General features: G+C 54.4%; 1 protein-coding gene across 1 annotated transcript; it reads right to left on the minus strand.

Annotated features, from left to right (window-relative positions):
• Positions 1–4,250: 4,250 nt before the first annotated feature.
• On the minus strand, positions 4,251–7,967 carry Tmem250 (transmembrane protein 250). The gene is made up of 2 exons (XM_052181870.1): positions 7,580–7,967; positions 4,251–6,363 (listed from the first exon to the last, which is right to left on the minus strand). Exon 2 carries the CDS (start codon positions 6,250–6,252, stop codon positions 5,833–5,835), a length of 420 nt encoding a protein of 139 aa, XP_052037830.1. The 5' UTR covers positions 6,253–6,363; positions 7,580–7,967; the 3' UTR covers positions 4,251–5,832.
• Between the last annotated feature and the right edge of the window lie 8,619 nt (positions 7,968–16,586).

Here is a 16,586-nt window from a genome sequence, read left to right on the forward strand (position 1 = left end):
GTTAGATACAAGCCAGCCCGGAGTAGCATCAGTTATAAGCCGGACCTCCAGGAAAGAGGGTGTCTGCTTCATTCCCTGCTGTTTCTGTTAACATAGGAGCCCCTGAGGCCGGAGGCTCTAGGGGTCGTGGGCTGGCTCAGGGCCCGCAGCTTAGCTATACCCTGTCCTGGGAGATGGTCACAGTTGGCCCCACCAGAGATAGATGAGAACTCTGCCCCAGACTTCAGCTTCTGGGAGACAGGTCGTATCTGGGGAAGTAAGTAGCTGCTGTTTCTTTGGGATGAGATTTCCCAGGGCTGACAGCACCAGAGTCCTCAAAGCATAGCTCAGCAGCACCGCACCCCGTGCCTCCCCCCCCCAGCCCCCGCCCCCCAGGTCCACTGCACCCTCCTGTGGTTACTCTTCTGCTGCAGATTAGAAAGGCAGTGAGAGGGTGGGGTGGGGATGGGGTGGAGTAGCTGGCCAGGCAGGGAAGGGTCACCTGGCAGCCTGTGCCCTGCAGTCTGCCACCCCACCCCCAGGCGCAGTGCGGGACACACAACTCTGCCTGAGGCCCCATGTGACACAGCTGCCAACAGGCCTGGGCAAGCAGCCTGGTGGGGTGGGGGAGGGGCACTGGGCCCCAGATCGCTGAATCAGCTGCTCTGGACCATCCCTGCCTGGGCAAGGCTGCTGCTGGGGGGCAGCTCCCTCTTTTGGAAACTGTTGAGGAGGCAAGCCAGAATGCTGGGATTTCCGGAAAATCTCCCCTGCTTGCTTCAGCCTGGGACTGCTGCTTCCTGGGAGCTAGTGCCTCTAGGGGAGGGAAGGCTTCCTAGAAAGGCCGGGCAGAAGGGGACCCTTCTTTCTAAACAAGTCCAAAAACGGAGAAGAGAAAGGAAGGCACCCTGCTGCTGTGGATCTAGCACGGTTCCCCCCACCCCACCCCCGAAAACGCTGATTCAGCATGTGAAGGCGCCGCCGGCTCCCTCCCCTCCCCCTCACATGCTGGCCGGGACTGAGCCTTCCCAAGGTCAGGGGACATCAATAACCGCAGCTGAGTCTGTGGCGGCACAGGTCTGTGCTCTGGGTTGCCCCTGCCATCCTTGGGAGAAGGAAACATCTGGGTCTCTTCCTCACGCTACCCTGGGAAGGTCACAGGCACTGTGTTTGTTTGGTCACTTGCTTCAGGCACCGCAGAAGCTGCTACTTACTACAGGGGCAGCACATGGGTGTTCAGAGCCACTAGCGCATCCCAAGCCTGGGGCCCTGCAGCACCTGCCTCCTCGTTTCTGGAAAACCCCAGCCGCGCACCAGCACCCTTCTTGTCCTAGCCTGTGCTGGCTCCTCAGCTCCAATCCCATTTGTGACTGATAGAACATATAGGTAACAGTGACGCCTCACAGGGACAGACAGGGAGAACCTGAGACATGGCAGACAGCACTGCCTTTAGGCTTTCTTTCCGTCCGTGCTCCCCACACCTGGCTGAGCTTTCCGGCTCCAGCCCGCGCTCGCTCGCTCGTCTCTGCTTCTTCCTTCTTGGCCCTAGTTCCCAGCCATCTTGCCTAGGGACTAGTCCCAGGTCTTCACAGGCACAGTCCCCTCTCCTTAGATGCCCCTTTCTTGTGGTGGTGGTGGTGGTGGTGGTGGTGGTGGTGGTGGTGGTGGTGGTGGTGGTGGTGAGGTGTAGACCCATCCTCCAGGAAGACCCAGAACCCAGCTCCTGTCTCTCATATTCACACTGCTCCCTGAGTGCTCTTCCTGGGTCCCCTGAGCCAGCTCTAGCTGGGCAGCTCTGCAAACCTCGGACAGTCCTAGCAGGCAGCGGATTCCTGCTCCTCACTCCCATCCACTGGGTAGCAGGCGGCCCCTTGCCTACCTTTCTTCACAAAGTCAGTTCACAAGGCTAGCCTGAAAGCTGTCCCTGTTTCTACCTCACAGGCAGGCATCAGGGGAGACGTACAGCAGCTGACCCAATGGGTGGCTTTATTGCTGTTGATCCTGTTTCGTATCCAGCCACTGAGGCCTTCTGTGGCAGGTCCATCTGTCTGTGCCCAGGTCTGGCCCCTCGTGACCTCCCCTGCCCCGCCCTTCAGCAGGCAGCTCATTCCCATTTTTATTCTCTGATGGGCTGCCTTAATAAACAAACCAATCTGCTTGAAACAAGCATCTTAGCAGAATGCCCTGGCCTGGGAGTAGTTCTGAAGTCTCTCCACCCTGCAGACACACACACCACTGGTGTTTCTTGGGCTATGCCGTGGGGGCTTCAAAATGCTGCCTTCTCCAGGACCCAGATCGCTGCCTGGCTTACATGTCTGTCACAGAGGGCAGTCACCAGCCTTACTCAGACAGACGGCAGCCCGAGGTACAACCCGAAATGTCACCTAGAGCCATAAGGCCGACACACTGGAAAACAGTGCAAATGTCCAGGTAATGTGACCCATAAACCCAGTCCTGCTGATCAGAGAAGCCAGGAATTGCTTCATAACTTCCAAGTCCCAGAAGGGCTCTAGGTTATCAGGAGCAGCTGGTTCAACCAGGGTCTTTCAAGACCTGTGACTCCACTAGGAAGCCATAGCTTCCAGAGCGTGGCCAGGTCAGTACCCTTAGTGCACCTCCTGGTTCTCAGCTCCCTTGGGTGTGAGCAGCTTGTTTTCCACAGCCATGTTCCTTGTGCTCTCTCAGCCTGGAGGCCCCACTGGACAGCTAGGGTGGCATCTACTCAGACAAGGTGTTAAATCTTGATTCCTTGTTCTTCCTAGCCAAGGGTCGATGGGAAGCCAGGTGCCTATTGCATGTTCAGCCCCGTCTTCCATCTCCAGTACTATAAAATGAACCAAGCAACCAACCCACCACTTCAGACCCACAGAAAACAAAGCAGGTCTAGGGAAGTTCCTGGAAAGTACATGCTGTCCCCTCACTATCAATGAGTGGCTTGGAGCGCTCCGGTTACTGTCACTGCACCACCCTCCCCATGCCCGTGCCACTGAGCCCAGCTCTACACTCTTGGGTAAGTGTGCCTTAGCAGCCACCCCAGGACTATCCCTCAGCATAGCCGGTCCTGGGCCAGGACGCCCATCTATAAAACCACAGCCCTGGGCTAGGAAGCTAACTTCCTCACAACCCCTTCTCCTCAGGTCCTGAACGTCTGGGGCAAAGGATTTTGCAGTTTACTCTTAGCAAAAACTAGAACTTTGGTGGGGACCTGCTGGTACACTCCTTTAATTCCAGGAGGCAGAGGCAGGTGGATTGCTATGAATTTGAGGCCAGTCTGGTCTGTACAACCTAGGCACATAGTGAAACCCTATCTCAAAACCAAAACAAACTCTGGGCTGGAGGGATGGCTCATTAGTTAAGAGTACTGACTGCTCTTCCAGAGGGCCTTGGGTTGGTTCCTGGCACCACATGTGTTAAACCAACCATCTGTCTCCAGTTCTAACGTGATCCGTTGTCCTTTGTGGGCACGAAGTCGCACATGGCACACATACTTGCAGGAAAAACACACATTCAATACAAAATCAAACAATCTTTTTAAATCTACACGGACAGAGACCCAACAAGCCTCAGGCTGGATATGACTCATGCTGGTAATCACAGCATTTGAGAGTTTGAAGCCAGCCTGAACAAGTTAGTGAGACCCCCCCCCCCAACCTCAAAATCCCTGCAACAGAGCTGGAGAGATGGTTCAACAATTAAGAGCACTGGCTGCTCTTCCAGAGGATCTCCATTTTACAGGGTGGCTCACAACTGTCTAACCCAGTCCCACAGCCTCTTAATACTTTCTTCTGGCCTCCATGGGTACCAAGCACGCAAAAGGTGCACAGACATATATGTGGGCCAAACACCCATACACGTGAAATAGAATTAAAAAAAAAAAAAAACCAAATCCCCCAGTAACACAACCTACAAACACACCTTAAGAAGAACCCGGCTTCCTGTTCTCCCAGCATGTAGAGGAACATGCATCTTCCAGTGCGCATGGTGTCTACAGGCTGCTCCTTCTTCCTGGAAAGCCAGGAATCCAGCTCACTTCTATTGACTGACTCAACTCTAGGCCCTTGGCAGACCGCCTGACGGTAGAACCACGACTGATTTTGAGGCTTCAACACTTAGCATTACAATTGACTACTTTCAGAACTATGACATTGTACAAGACATCCTGTGAAAAGGACAAGGTTTCCGGCCCTCCAGAGACACCAGGACTGTCCCCTGTACTTGTCCAACATGTGTGAAGTTCCTGCACAGCCAAATGTAAGCAATCACTCCATCCACACATTAAAAAAATAGGTTTAATGCAGGTGATTCATTTCATAAAGAATTTAACAGGCACTCAGGACACTGGGCAGCTGGGTGTGCAATGAGTGACAAGGTCCCATCATTCCCTCCCACCACCAGCCCTGACACACCCACCTTCACCCAGCAAAATGGGGCTTCAGGTCACTCTGAGGAACATGAGCTAATCAACAAAGAACAATGCTGCTTTGGGGGAAGAGTGGGGTTTAGTGCAAACAATTCTCTGCAGCAAGCAAGCAACAGCGGGGTCCACTGCAAAGGCACCTCATCTGCTGTCCTGGGAGGCAGACTTTCTCCACGAGCCCTCTTGCTAGACCAATGGCGACAGTTAAAGAGCTAGGTCAATAGTCCTATATCTTTGCTTTCCCTGTTTGTGTTTCTTAAGTTTCTCATCAGTGGAACACAACTGGTCTTCTTGGCGGGTAGGGTGAAAGGGGCCACCCCCATGCCCAAGGTGTGGGGTGACAATTTGGGGTGAAGCACGTGTTAGCAGGATATGCTCAATGTTCTGACCCTGGAGTTACTGCTCAAACCACTTCACTTGCCACCCAGGCCCTTGTCACCAGGGAGCACCATCTCCCACCCCTGACAGAGGCCAAGGTAGTCAGCTACTCACTCCATCTTTTGTCTCACAAACCAGGCCTAACAGCATGTGGGAAAGGCGCAGCTAGCCCACCCAGGATGCCCACAGGGCTGGTAAATACCACTGAGGGGGTACAGTAGGTTTGCTTCTGTTTTCCACAGGTCTGGCCAAGACCTTGGGAGGCGCTGGAGGCCCTATCCCTCATAGACAGTGGGAACTCCTGATGTTAAGCAGAAGTGTTTTTCTAGGCCTTCTTGGTTTACAGAGCTCCAGCACGGCTTGACACACAGACCTGCCCAGGGTGTGTGGACCAGCCCTGCTCTGGAGTCCCCGAGTCTTGCTGCTATGCTCCCTTCTGCCAGGCAGGGACTGGCCAAACCCATGTATGCTGTCCTGCTGAACTGCACCTATGCAAACCAAGGTGACTCTGAGGCCTGACTTGAGGTTCAAGACTGCCACTGCCACTGTGACAGCAGGGAGTGGTCCATGGGCTTAGGATTCAAGCAGCCCAAAGTGGGCACAGTTAGTGGCAGTAGTATGTCTGCTTATATAGCCAGATGGGTCCCTGAGGCTACAGCCAGGAACAGGGCACGTGAAGGGGCCGTGCAGCCCAAAGGCACCCCTTCGTGTCCCACTGGTTGGGCCTGATGTTGGTGAGAAGGTCACACAGAAGGTCTCAAGGTGGAGAAAAGACAGATGGGCCACCCACTGGACAACCTGAAAACACACAGGCAACCTGAGGCAAGAGGCTGGGGGTGGGGTAGCACATCTGGGAAAGTGCAGCACATCTGGGAAAGTGCACAGGAAGGATAGCGCAGGAGCCAACAGGGAGACTGTGTGGTATCCCCACTACAGAGTAGTCCCAGCCCTTTTCTCCCCTCAGTGGGAGTGTGTGCTTCAGGCCTTCCCTACCAGCCCCACCCTCCAAGAAAGAAGCTTGATATGGCGCAGCCAAGAGCCCCGTGGAGGCTGGGCCCTCACATGTCCACAAAGACCATGAAGCACCAGCCCAGACCCCCGACCAGCAGCATGGTCACGTGGATGCCGTAGATGAGCAGCTCGTTCATGAGGCGGAAGTCCACCCGCCTGCGCCCCAGCAGCAGCAGCAGCACTGACAGCTTGAGCTGGAAGCGCAGCAGCACCCGCACGCCCAGGTACTGCAGGCAGAAGAGCGCGGCCAGCGCGCCCCACAGGGCCGCTGTGAAGAGGCTGCAGCTGAAGTAGAGCAGGAAGCGGATGAAGCCGTAAAGCCAGCGGGTCTTGATGTACACGTCGAAGTTGTTGTACTTGGTGCGAGCCAGGTGAGAGGTTCTCACGGGCCCGCAGGCCGCGTGCAGGCAGGTGGTGTGCGGGCCGTGGAAGGAGCGCACCCGCCGCGGGATGGGCATGACCGGCATTTGGCCCGGGCAGCAGTGCTATTTTGCCGTGGTGGTGCAGTGTCCAGATGGATAGCATAGGTGTCATCAGCATCTAGGAGCCCTCGGCTGAGCCTTGGGGGAGGTGTCGGCCTGCAGGGAGAGAAACAAGGAGAGTGCCAGGTGAGCGTTCCTCAAGGGTGGCCCTGTCAGTAAATCAGCCGCCATGCCATGGTTGCACTTACGGCTCTTTCCATAAGTCCACAACCTGCGCAGGCCAAAGGCTAACACTCTATGTCACGTTGCTGGGAAAGGGAAGCAACAGCGAGCGGCTGGGGGAGACCCCTCTAAGGGCCGCCAGTGACAGAACGCGGGCAGTAGTGTTCTAGCTAAGCTCACTCCTGAGTTTCTCGAAGACCCACGTGTTCGGCTACTGGTTGCTTTCCATAGACCCATTACTCCTCAGTACTTCCATAGTGACGTATCTAACAACAGCCTCCTTCAAGGACACTCCATGCAGAATCACAGAAGGATTGGGATGAAGGCTCATCCCAATAGCGAGACCCTAAGGTCACTTGCTCGGCCTAAACTCTGGCATTGTTTTGGCAGGTTACCACCTCACCTCCCACTGCTCTTGCTCTGTAAATGGAGGCGCCAAAGCCTCTTCCCTGGGGGCTGCCTGTACACAGAGGCATTGCTGGCTTGTCTAGGCTGGGCATAGTGCCAGAGTTCTCCAAACTGGGACACAAAGAGAGTTGAAATGGCGTGTGGATCCTTGTTTCATCAAGCAAATGTCATTTGCAGCTGCCTATGTTAATTTGCAGATGGAAAAAAAAAAAACCCTAAATTTCAAACTATACGAAACTAGAGACCAAAAGTTGGTAACAGGACAGGGCAACATCGCCACCAGGCTTTTGCGACTTCCACTCTATTAGCTTCCTTCACTGCAGCAGGTCTTGAGCAAATGGCCGCTAGTGCAGCTGCAGCCGAGGCGCGGTGGGAGGAAACCTGTCCCCGCCCGGGGAGGTTTAGCTCTGTTTTACCCAGCTAGACAGGGCACCAGTCCTCAGGCGTGTCACTGGACACCGCACAGGAGGGGTTTGCATTCTGCAGCAGGTGTACTCGGGTGGAGGTGCACGCCTTGGGGGGCACGCGCCTCTGCGCACGGGACCCCAGAGCAGGAGGTCCAGCTCTCCAGGGCCCGCTAACTCGGCACGTAGAGACACGGCCTTTAGAAGCCCGTGGGCCACGCGCGACCCCAGCCCTCAGCCCGCATTCTCTGCGGGCACCACTTCCGGTGTCGGGGCGCCGTTGCCGTGGAGACGGCCCTTAGGTCGCGGCCAGATCCCGCCCGTCCTCGGCGGCTCACCCGGTGCCCTCTCCGTGGCGGTGCCGGTGTCCGGAACCATGCGGCAGGCCGACGGCGCTGGGGACCGGGCCTGCGGTTGAGCCTGTGCCCCGGGGGTGCGACGCCAGGGCGGGCACATGCCGCCGAGGATGGGGTCGCTTCGCGCGGCCCTTCAGTTGCCCCCGACTGACTCTGGCCCGGAGGGGAGGGCGCGCCCGGGCCGGGCCGGAGGCGTTTGTCCCAGCGTGGGAGCCGTAGTGTCGTCCCTCGGCGGCCACCGTAGAGCGGTCTTCACGCCCCCTCCGCCCGCGCCGACACGGTGAAGCCTCGCAGCGTCCGCCGCGGGCTCGCGCGGAGCATCCAGGAATTCCTCATTATCCGAGGACGCGCGCCAGCGTGCGCGCGCCGCGAGCCGCCCATGACGTCATGGCCCGCGGCCTCAGCCAGAGGCTTGACCTATCCTGCGCAGGCGCAGATGGGAGATCTAAGGGAGCCGAGGCTGGTCGTCTCCGTGTCAGTGCGCGTGCACGAGTGTGGGAGGGGCTTTCTCGCTCTGGTGTGAGCTTGCGGTCGCCTTTCTGGTGGTGCGGTGGAGCTGTTCTCGTGTGTACCAAGGCACGCCGCTGGCACCCAGGGAGCAGAGACGGTTGTAGATGAAGCAATCTCGGGCTTTAGGGTAACTCGCTGTGGAGCACAAGGATCCTGGAAGCGCCAAAAGAAAGAGTTAAGCTGGCGTGCCACCGCCTAAATGACCTTGCAGGTTCCTACAAGCAGGTGACTTGGGTTTCAGCTCAAAGTTGATGTGTGCGTTTGTTGTTAGAGTGTGGGGGGAAGGTTGGGTCAAGCCGTCATCCCATGATGGTCCAGAAAGTAGCTTTATAGGGTCATCCCACATTGACCCTCCTGTTTACCCAGGCGTCAAATGCAGGCTCCCAGGGAAGAGAAACAGACCCTTTTCAGGAAAGGGGACTCTGGGGCAGGCTGCAGGGCAGCTTTGCACTCTACAGGGAACACTTGGAGGCCCCAGTCCACTCGAGACGAAGAGCAGCTGTGGCATGTGCGCATCCTGCCTGTACTGTCCACAAATAAATGAATAGATGTAAAAATAAGCGAATTTGCCATATGTCATTATACACTCCTTTAATCCCAGCACTCAAGAGGTAGAGGCAGGCAGATCTCGGTAAGTTCCGTGCCAGTCAGGTCTACGCAGAATATGTCAAACAAACATCTTGGTTCAGTGAGATGGCTTTGTGGGTAAAGGCACTTGCCACCAAATTGACAATATGAGTTCCACCCTTGGTCACCCACACAACAAAGGTGAAAATGGATGCCCTCATGTTGCCCTCTGACTTACACACACACACACACACCTTGCACACAGAAGTTATGCTTACAATAAGTTTAAGTCAACTGGAGCCCCTGGACTATGTGAGCCCGTCTGAAAACAAAAAGAACCGTTCTCTCCCCTGGCCTGAGGTTCTGTCACCCTGGAGTGGTGGTCTTCTGTTTTCTCGCCCGCCCCTCCTTGATTCTGTGACATTCTAGGGCAAAGTCCAGTTTCTCTACTTTTTCTGTCCCTCTGTCCCTTTGCACTTGTTCAGCCCCGCTGCTCCTGTAGACCCTTCAGAGTCCCCTCCACCTGACTGACGTTCTCTCCCTCTGAGTTGGTCAGGGAGCTGGTGCTGCCTGCTCTTGGCCTCCCTCTGGCTCAGAGCCCTCTCAGGCCACAGCATTGTACATAGACTGAAAGCACGGCTTTCTCAGGACGGCTGACTAACGGATGCTCCCGGCCACCTCCACTCTCCTCCTTCCTGTTCGTTCTTGGAAGTGTTGGGTACCACCACCCCACTAACTAATTCTGGAACCCTCTCAGAACCACAGCAGGGTTATCCACAAGGATCGGAGCGGATCTCAATTGCTGTGTTTGCTATAGGCCAGTCCCGCCATAGAAAGTCTGTCTGTCAGCTTCCACTCTGCTCTCTGCTCTGGGCTTCTCTGTGGGCAAACGCTGGACAGTGGCCTGGCGCCACCTGCTGGGACTGTGCACGTGATGTCCCAGACTCTTAAAGGCCTACAGAGATGAGAGGAAGTTAGAGCCCACGGGGCCCAGGGGACTGAGCGCTCATTTGTGTCTGTGGCTGCTTTGGTGCCATCTTTACAGAGTAGTATCAGGAACCCAGTGGCCCTCTTGCCGTCTGCACTGCCTGAGCGCAGATGCAACCCTCACTTGAAATAATGTTTCCCTCACTTTGAGTTTCCTCACTCTTCTGCGATCTGAGTGAGGAAACAGGCATTTGAATCCGTGTAAGTGCTTCAAGGACAACAGCTTAGCCTCCATTTTACTGACAAGGTGAGAGATGTTTCTTAAATGTATTTGCTATGTGGCATGTGTGTCCTTTCACATCATCTTCACCTCAGACACCACCAGCTGTCACAACAGGCTGTAGCTGGTGTCACTTGTCAACTCTGTCACTCTACCCCACTGTTCATTGGTGGCTCATCCCTTACTGGTCCTTGGTGACAGTAATAGTCCTTGATAAAATCCCCCGGTCTCTTGTGTCTCCCACACAATCACTCCTTTACCCCAGGATTCCAGGAAGGGTGCCCTTTTTCTCAGGCTGTGGTCATGGTAGAAATGACAGGTGTTTGCCAGGCGGTGGTGGCGCACACCTTTAATCTCAGCACTCTGGAGGCAGGGCCAGGTGGATCCCTGAGTTCAAGGCCAGCCTGGTCTACAGGGTGAGTTCTAGTACAACCAGAGTTACCTAAACACTGTCTTGAAACAACAAAAACAACAAACGAAATGGTGTTGAGTGGCCTGCCCCCTGTGTCCCAGGCACCACTCCGAGCTAGGGGTAAGGTCTCAGCCTTCCTGGGCCTCAGTTCCCTTGTCTGTAAAGTAAGGAAGCAATACACAGGCCTCACAGAAATGTGTGTGCCGAGCTTCGCTGGTCCAGTACAGCTGGCAGAAGGTAGCCTGGCCCACAGCAAGGCTCAGCCCTCTCTGCTGCTCGAGTAGCCCTGGGTGGTTCCCTCCGTGAGGACCATGCTTCACACTACCCAGAGCTCACTGAGTGACTCAGGAGGCCAGCCACAGAGCTCACTGTGGTACCCTCTCTGCCCTCGCGGATCTCTCCTGGGAACTGGCAGGATGGTGTAACACCTGACAGTTGCCCCCTTGAGCCCTGTAGGGAGGAACTGGAGGCCTCTGGCCAGCAGCCAATGCCAGCTTGCCGTCTGCAGTGAGGTGACCCAGAAACACTGCAAGTCCCTTCTGTAGCAGACTGCCAAGATCTCCTTTCTGCAACCTGCAGATGCTCCTGGCTTGTAGAAATGAGAGGGAGAGAGCGCCCTTGAGCTGAATTATGTTCTGTGCATCTGTATGATGAAGTCCTAACCTTAAGGGCCTCAGCACGTAACTATTTGGAGACTGAGGCCTTGAAAGAGGTCTTGTGTGAGCTGCCTCTCCCTAAGCTTTTGTTTCAGCAGGAGGTGTAGATTACTCTGTTCCCCACCCTCTCTTCTTCTTTTTTTTTTAATTTATTTTTTTTACTTTTTAAAAATTTTATAGCCGGGCGGTGGTGGTGCATGTCTGTAATCCCAGCACTCTGGGAGGCAGAGGCAGGCGGATTTCTGAGTTTGAGGCCAGCTTGGTCTACAGAGTGAGTTCCAGGACAGCCAGGGCTACACAGAGAAACCCTGTCTCGAAAAAACCAAATCCCCCCCCCCAAAATTATTTATTTATTTATTTTTGGTTTTTCAAGACAGGGTTTCTCTTGAACTCAGAAATCTGCCTGCCTCTGCCTCCCAAGTGCTTAGATAAAAGGCGTGTGCCACCGCCGCCCAGCTATTTTTCATTTTTTATTTTGGTGGTGCTAAAGGTTCAACCAGTGTTAAGCACACTAGGCCAGTGTTCTGTCTGCTGTGTCGTATTTCAGTGAAGTCCACCACTTTCTGTGTGATGTCATTGACCCCAGGCAAGGAACATCCTGAGCATATAGGCCACACAGGCCGATACATTCCACAGGGCATCCTCTTCCTAGGGACACACTAGCACCCTTGTTTCCAGGGTCAAGGGAGGACATGTGGCCCCAACACCCTCCGTCCCTCATCATTCAGAGTTCTCCCTCACTGTCCTCCCGAGCCACTGCCCTGCGTCTCAGTCATTATTGCTGAGTAAGTGAGTTATTGCTTCTGCGTGCCCAGAGTCTCAAGCGGGAGGCTTCTGGGCCAAGGCTGCCTCTGCTGTCGGCTCTGCTGTGGTCTGCGCATGCATGGGACAAGCTCGTTCTTGTCTGTGGCTGTTTTGTGCCATTCTAACAGAGCATTCAGGGCTGGGTAGCTGTGTCAGGAACCCAGTGGCCCTCCTGCTGTCTGCACCATCTGAGAACAGATGCAGCCGTCCTTTGAAACAAGTACTTTCTCATTTTGCGCTTCTCTCTGCTGTGATCTGAGTGAGGAGACAGGCCACACTAATCTTTAAAAACTGCTTCAAGGACAGCAGCTCAGCCTCTGTGTTACTGACACGGAATCCACCTTCTGTGGGTGTTTGCTCTGTAAAAGGATCCGTGCATCCTTTACAGGCATGCCTTGTGAAGGACATTCCAAACAGAGGCTGGAGGGTGACGGGCCTCAGGCTTGCAAGGCCCAGGAGCCTCAAGATGCATTGACCCACCCAGGCCCAGCAGCACAGGAGGACAGAGGCTGCCTTGGATGCTGAAGAAACACCCAGACAAGCCCCTGGAGGCTTTGTGAGAGGCATGAGGAACCACTAGGACCACACCTACAGGGCCATGCTGGTCTGTCTGAAATATCCCCCTACCCTCTCCCAGGGATAGCGCTTCACTTTCCTGAATGTGAGTTGGCAGCCCCTGCAGTAAATTAATGATTTAATGACAGAAAAACCCTTAGTCAAGGCCTAAGGCAGAATAAACCCTCAGTAAACGTTACCACCAGAACAGGGTATGCTCCTTAGGCTGTGCAGGGAGGAGAGCCCAGCACAGGAGGGCAGAGGCTCCGCGCTTCCCTCAAGGCCGTTGGCTGGTGGCGGGCATGCCCTTTGAACTACCCAGCCCTCGACCTCAACAGAGTCAGAGAAGTTGGACTCAGGCCTAGTCTTCCCCAGGTCCAGTCTCGCTGGTGCCAATTTCACCAGACACTTAACTGGACCACTGTTGACTGGATGGTTCCTGTAACAGCAGCAAGGACTTGTGACCAACCTTATCTTTACTCTGGAGCCTGGGCGATTCGCTCTGCTCCCAGGGCATGGCATTAAGATATAGTTTATGGTATGCAAAAGACAAACACAGGCATTTATATGTCACGTGTTACAATATAGATACTAACTTGTACTTCTTTCAAAACTTTTAATGACTTGTATCCAGTCCGGAAGATTTATAGGGCAAAAGGGATGGCTCAAAATGTCACTTTAAACATATTTGTCACTTTGGCAACAGCACCAAAAAAAAAAAAAATCTGGAAGATACTGAACTCAGAAATAAATCATAAATGGATGCATCTTAAAAGAGGTTTATTTTGGTCGTTAATGGTTGATAGGCCCCCCAGTGCAGGATTTAAAGTTAAATTATGCAAAATCAAAAACAAACCTTATAATACTTAATCAACCATGCATAAAACTGTCAGACCCAAATAAATTCTCTCAATTAACTTGCTTCAGATTGTGATTGCATTCGCTAATTTAATCAGCCCCAGAGTGATGTGGAGGCTAGATAAAGATGAGTTTCTGTGCACACACCCTAAGGGGGGTCAGGCAGGGCCCAAACCCAGGCAGTCGCCCCGCGGCCGTGGGGACCACCGAGGAAGGAAGCACGAACTGTATCACATTGCTTGGTTTATCTGCCACACTGGGGATGGAACCCCATGGGCCTGCAGGTCCCACCTTGTCCCTGACCCTGCATTTTACTGTGAGGTATTTGCATCCCTCTGAGGGACCCATTGCTCTTCTTTCTCCAGTCACCCTGGGGCCCCCGAGCTGTTGAAGCCTGAAGCCTCAGCCCAGGCCTGGGTGCAGACGCTTTATTCTTTTTGTTTAGCAGAAAAGAGAAGATGGTCAGGCCCTGAGTCTGCATTCTGCTGTGTTTCCTGCCTGGCCACGTAGAATGAACATTTCTTGTGTCTGTGAAGCCCCTTCACAAAGCTGATGTTCAACAGCTACCTTATACTCAGCACGCTCCACCCTCTCGCTCCCATCCTTCTTCAGTAGTGAAACGTGAGCCAGTGCCAGGTTTTGTAATTATAAATAATGCCACAATGAACATCCTGGTAATAAATCTGTGGGCATTCACGCTTCCAACAAGTCCCTTGGGATGAGTTGGCCAACTAGTCGTGACAAACTTTTCAAGAGTCTGGACACCAGACACCAGCCAGGCATTCTGTTTCACTGGCTGCATGGAAAGATCCCTGCCCACTTTCCTGCCCGGGACCCAAGCGTGGGGTCCTCTGTAATACCCGTGCTTTCCCTGGGAACAGACTTACTCTCTGGCAAACCAACCAGCTGCTGGCTGCATAAGGGATTTGGCCTCAACTAGCCATCTTCATAGCAAGGGCAGACAGGGCTATTTGAGTAGCATCCCAGTGAGGCCCGAATGCTGGCATCCTAGGGCTCAAGAGTCTCTGGGACAGGTCCTGAGGCTGCCTGGCAGCTGCTACACATAAATGGGTTGGGCTTGAGTAGGCTATGGAGTCAACGTGCACTAGGGAGTCGGAAAGATCTGAACTCTGTGGCCAGGTGGCAGTGAAGGCTGCAGAACACTGCAAATGCAAGACACTGGTGCAGGGGCGCGCAGACTGGTGCAGGGGCGCGCAGACTGGTGCAGGGGCGGGCAGACTGGTGCAGGGGCGGGCAGACTGGTGCAGGGGCGGGCAGACTGGTGCAGGGGCGTGCAGACTGGTGCAGGGGTGCGCAGACTGGTGTAGGGGCGCGCAGACTGGTGCAGGGGCGTGCAGACTGGTGCAGGGGTGTGCAGACTGGTGCAGGGGCGCGCAGACTGGGCGCTCAGACTGGTGCAGGGGTGCGCAGACTGGTGCAGGGGCGCGCAGACTGGTGCAGGGGCGCACAGACTGGTGCAGGGGTGTGCAGACTGGTGTAGGGGCGCACAGACTGGTGCAGGGGTGTGCAGACTGGTGCAGGGGTGTGCAGACTGGTGCAGGGGCGTGCAGACTGGTGCAGGGGCACGCAGACTGGTGCAGGGGCGCGCAGACTGGTGCAGGGGCGTGCAGACTGATGCAGGGGCGTGCAGACTGGTGCAGGGGCGTGCAGACTGGTGCAGGGGCGTGCAGACTGGTGCAGGGGTGTGCAGACTGGTGCAAGGGTGTGCAGGAATGGGGGATCCCAGCCAGTCCTGTTGGGACCAGGCACTCCAGACTCCCTGAATCTCTGGACAAATTTGTTGAAAACAAACTGGAATGAGAGTCTGACTGGAGATGAGGGTTTCAAGTGAAGTTCCTAAACCCTAGGGCAAGTGGAGGCCCTGGGAGGTGCATTCTGGCGTCCTGCTCTTGGGGTCCTCGGCAGGGCACTCAGCAGATTCGGCACAGGCATCAGGTGGCCCCTCTTCTGGGGTCTGAAAACAGCTCAGTGTACTCACATATAATAAATAAATAAATCTTTAAAAAACTATTTATTTATTTAATTTTATGTATATGAGTGTCCCATCTACATGTAAACTTACAAGCCAGAAGAGGGCCTCAGATCATACTATAGACTACAGATGGTTCTGAGCCGCCATGTGGTTGCTGGGGATTGAACTCAGGACCTCTGGATGAGCAGACGTAGTCTTAACCACTGAGCCGGCTCTCCAGTCCCTGTTGTTGTCTTTTTGAGACAGGGATTCTCTGTGTAGCCCTGGCTGTCCTAGAACTCACTCTATAGACTAGGCTGTCTTCAAACTCACAGTGGTCCACCTGCCTCTGCCTTCACAGTGCTGGAAATTAAAAGCCTGCACCACTACCACCCAGCTTCACTTAAAAATTTAAATTAATTATTTTAATTAATTACAGAGACAAGGTTTCACTCTGTAGCTCTGGCTAAGTTGGAACTCACTATGGAGACCACATTGGCCTTGAATCCTCCTGCTGGGCTGGGATTAAAGGCATGAGCCACTGAGCCTGACGTAACAACATCATCATCATCATCATCATCATCATCATCATCGGTAACTAGGACATGCCCACAGTGGAAGATCAAATGATGTAGACCTGAGAGATCTGACTGGCCATGCTCAGGAATGCTTGCTCCTCCTTCCCTCCCTCCCTTTTGCAGTCTCTCTCTACTATGTCACATACACGGCATGCAGTGCACCATTTTGTCTTGTCTGTCTGTAAGCACACAGTGAGCCTGTTGTGGCAGAGCACCTTTGTCCTCAAGGAGACAAAAAAAAGGATTCAAAGACAAAACCAAGACCAGTTCCACCAAGGCACAACCCATCAAACCAGTTTACTGGGCAAGGAGCTGCCTACTGGGACATGGTTTCCACCTAAGTAGCCACATCTCCGGAAACTCTCATCCCAGCATGGGTATAATGTTCCCATAACTGCATGGGTAGAACACCCCCCCTTTAATTAACCTGCCACGATCTACGCCAGCTGCCGCTGTAACCACCGCCACCAGGCCACATGCAGTTAGGGCTGGGAGATGGGAGGTGCAGGAGGGAGTGGCCGAGCGCTCAGACGCAAGTCCAGGGTCTTTCCTCGAATCCTCCTTCTTGAGAGAAGGCAGCAGTCTCTAGGCCCGATCCCACGGGTGACTTGCAAGTGGTCACATGGCTGCTCTGTTAACAATGAGGCCCGTCAGGCCTGAAGGATGGCAGTCTCCAAGCGACCACCCACAGATTCCTCTCGTCCTCCCATCTTAGTCTGTCCCCCAGGCTCCAGTGCCCACTCCGTAGGTCTGCCTGCTCCAGACCGCTCCTCTGAGTGGCCCTACGGGACCCGTCACACACCTAGGTGCCTGGATCCAGAGCTCTTTCTGCCCCTGAGCACAGACATCCTCACTGGTCTGTCGAGCTGT

This window comes from Apodemus sylvaticus, chromosome 5, assembly GCF_947179515.1.
Source record: "Apodemus sylvaticus chromosome 5, mApoSyl1.1, whole genome shotgun sequence".
NCBI lineage: Eukaryota > Metazoa > Chordata > Mammalia > Rodentia > Muridae > Apodemus > Apodemus sylvaticus.

What these genes read in the sequence shown, in the direction of transcription:
- Tmem250 (XM_052181870.1), bottom strand. Translation starts at nt 6,252, where the DNA reads ATGCCGGTCATGCCCATCCCGCGGCGGGTGCGCTCCTTCCACGGCCCG.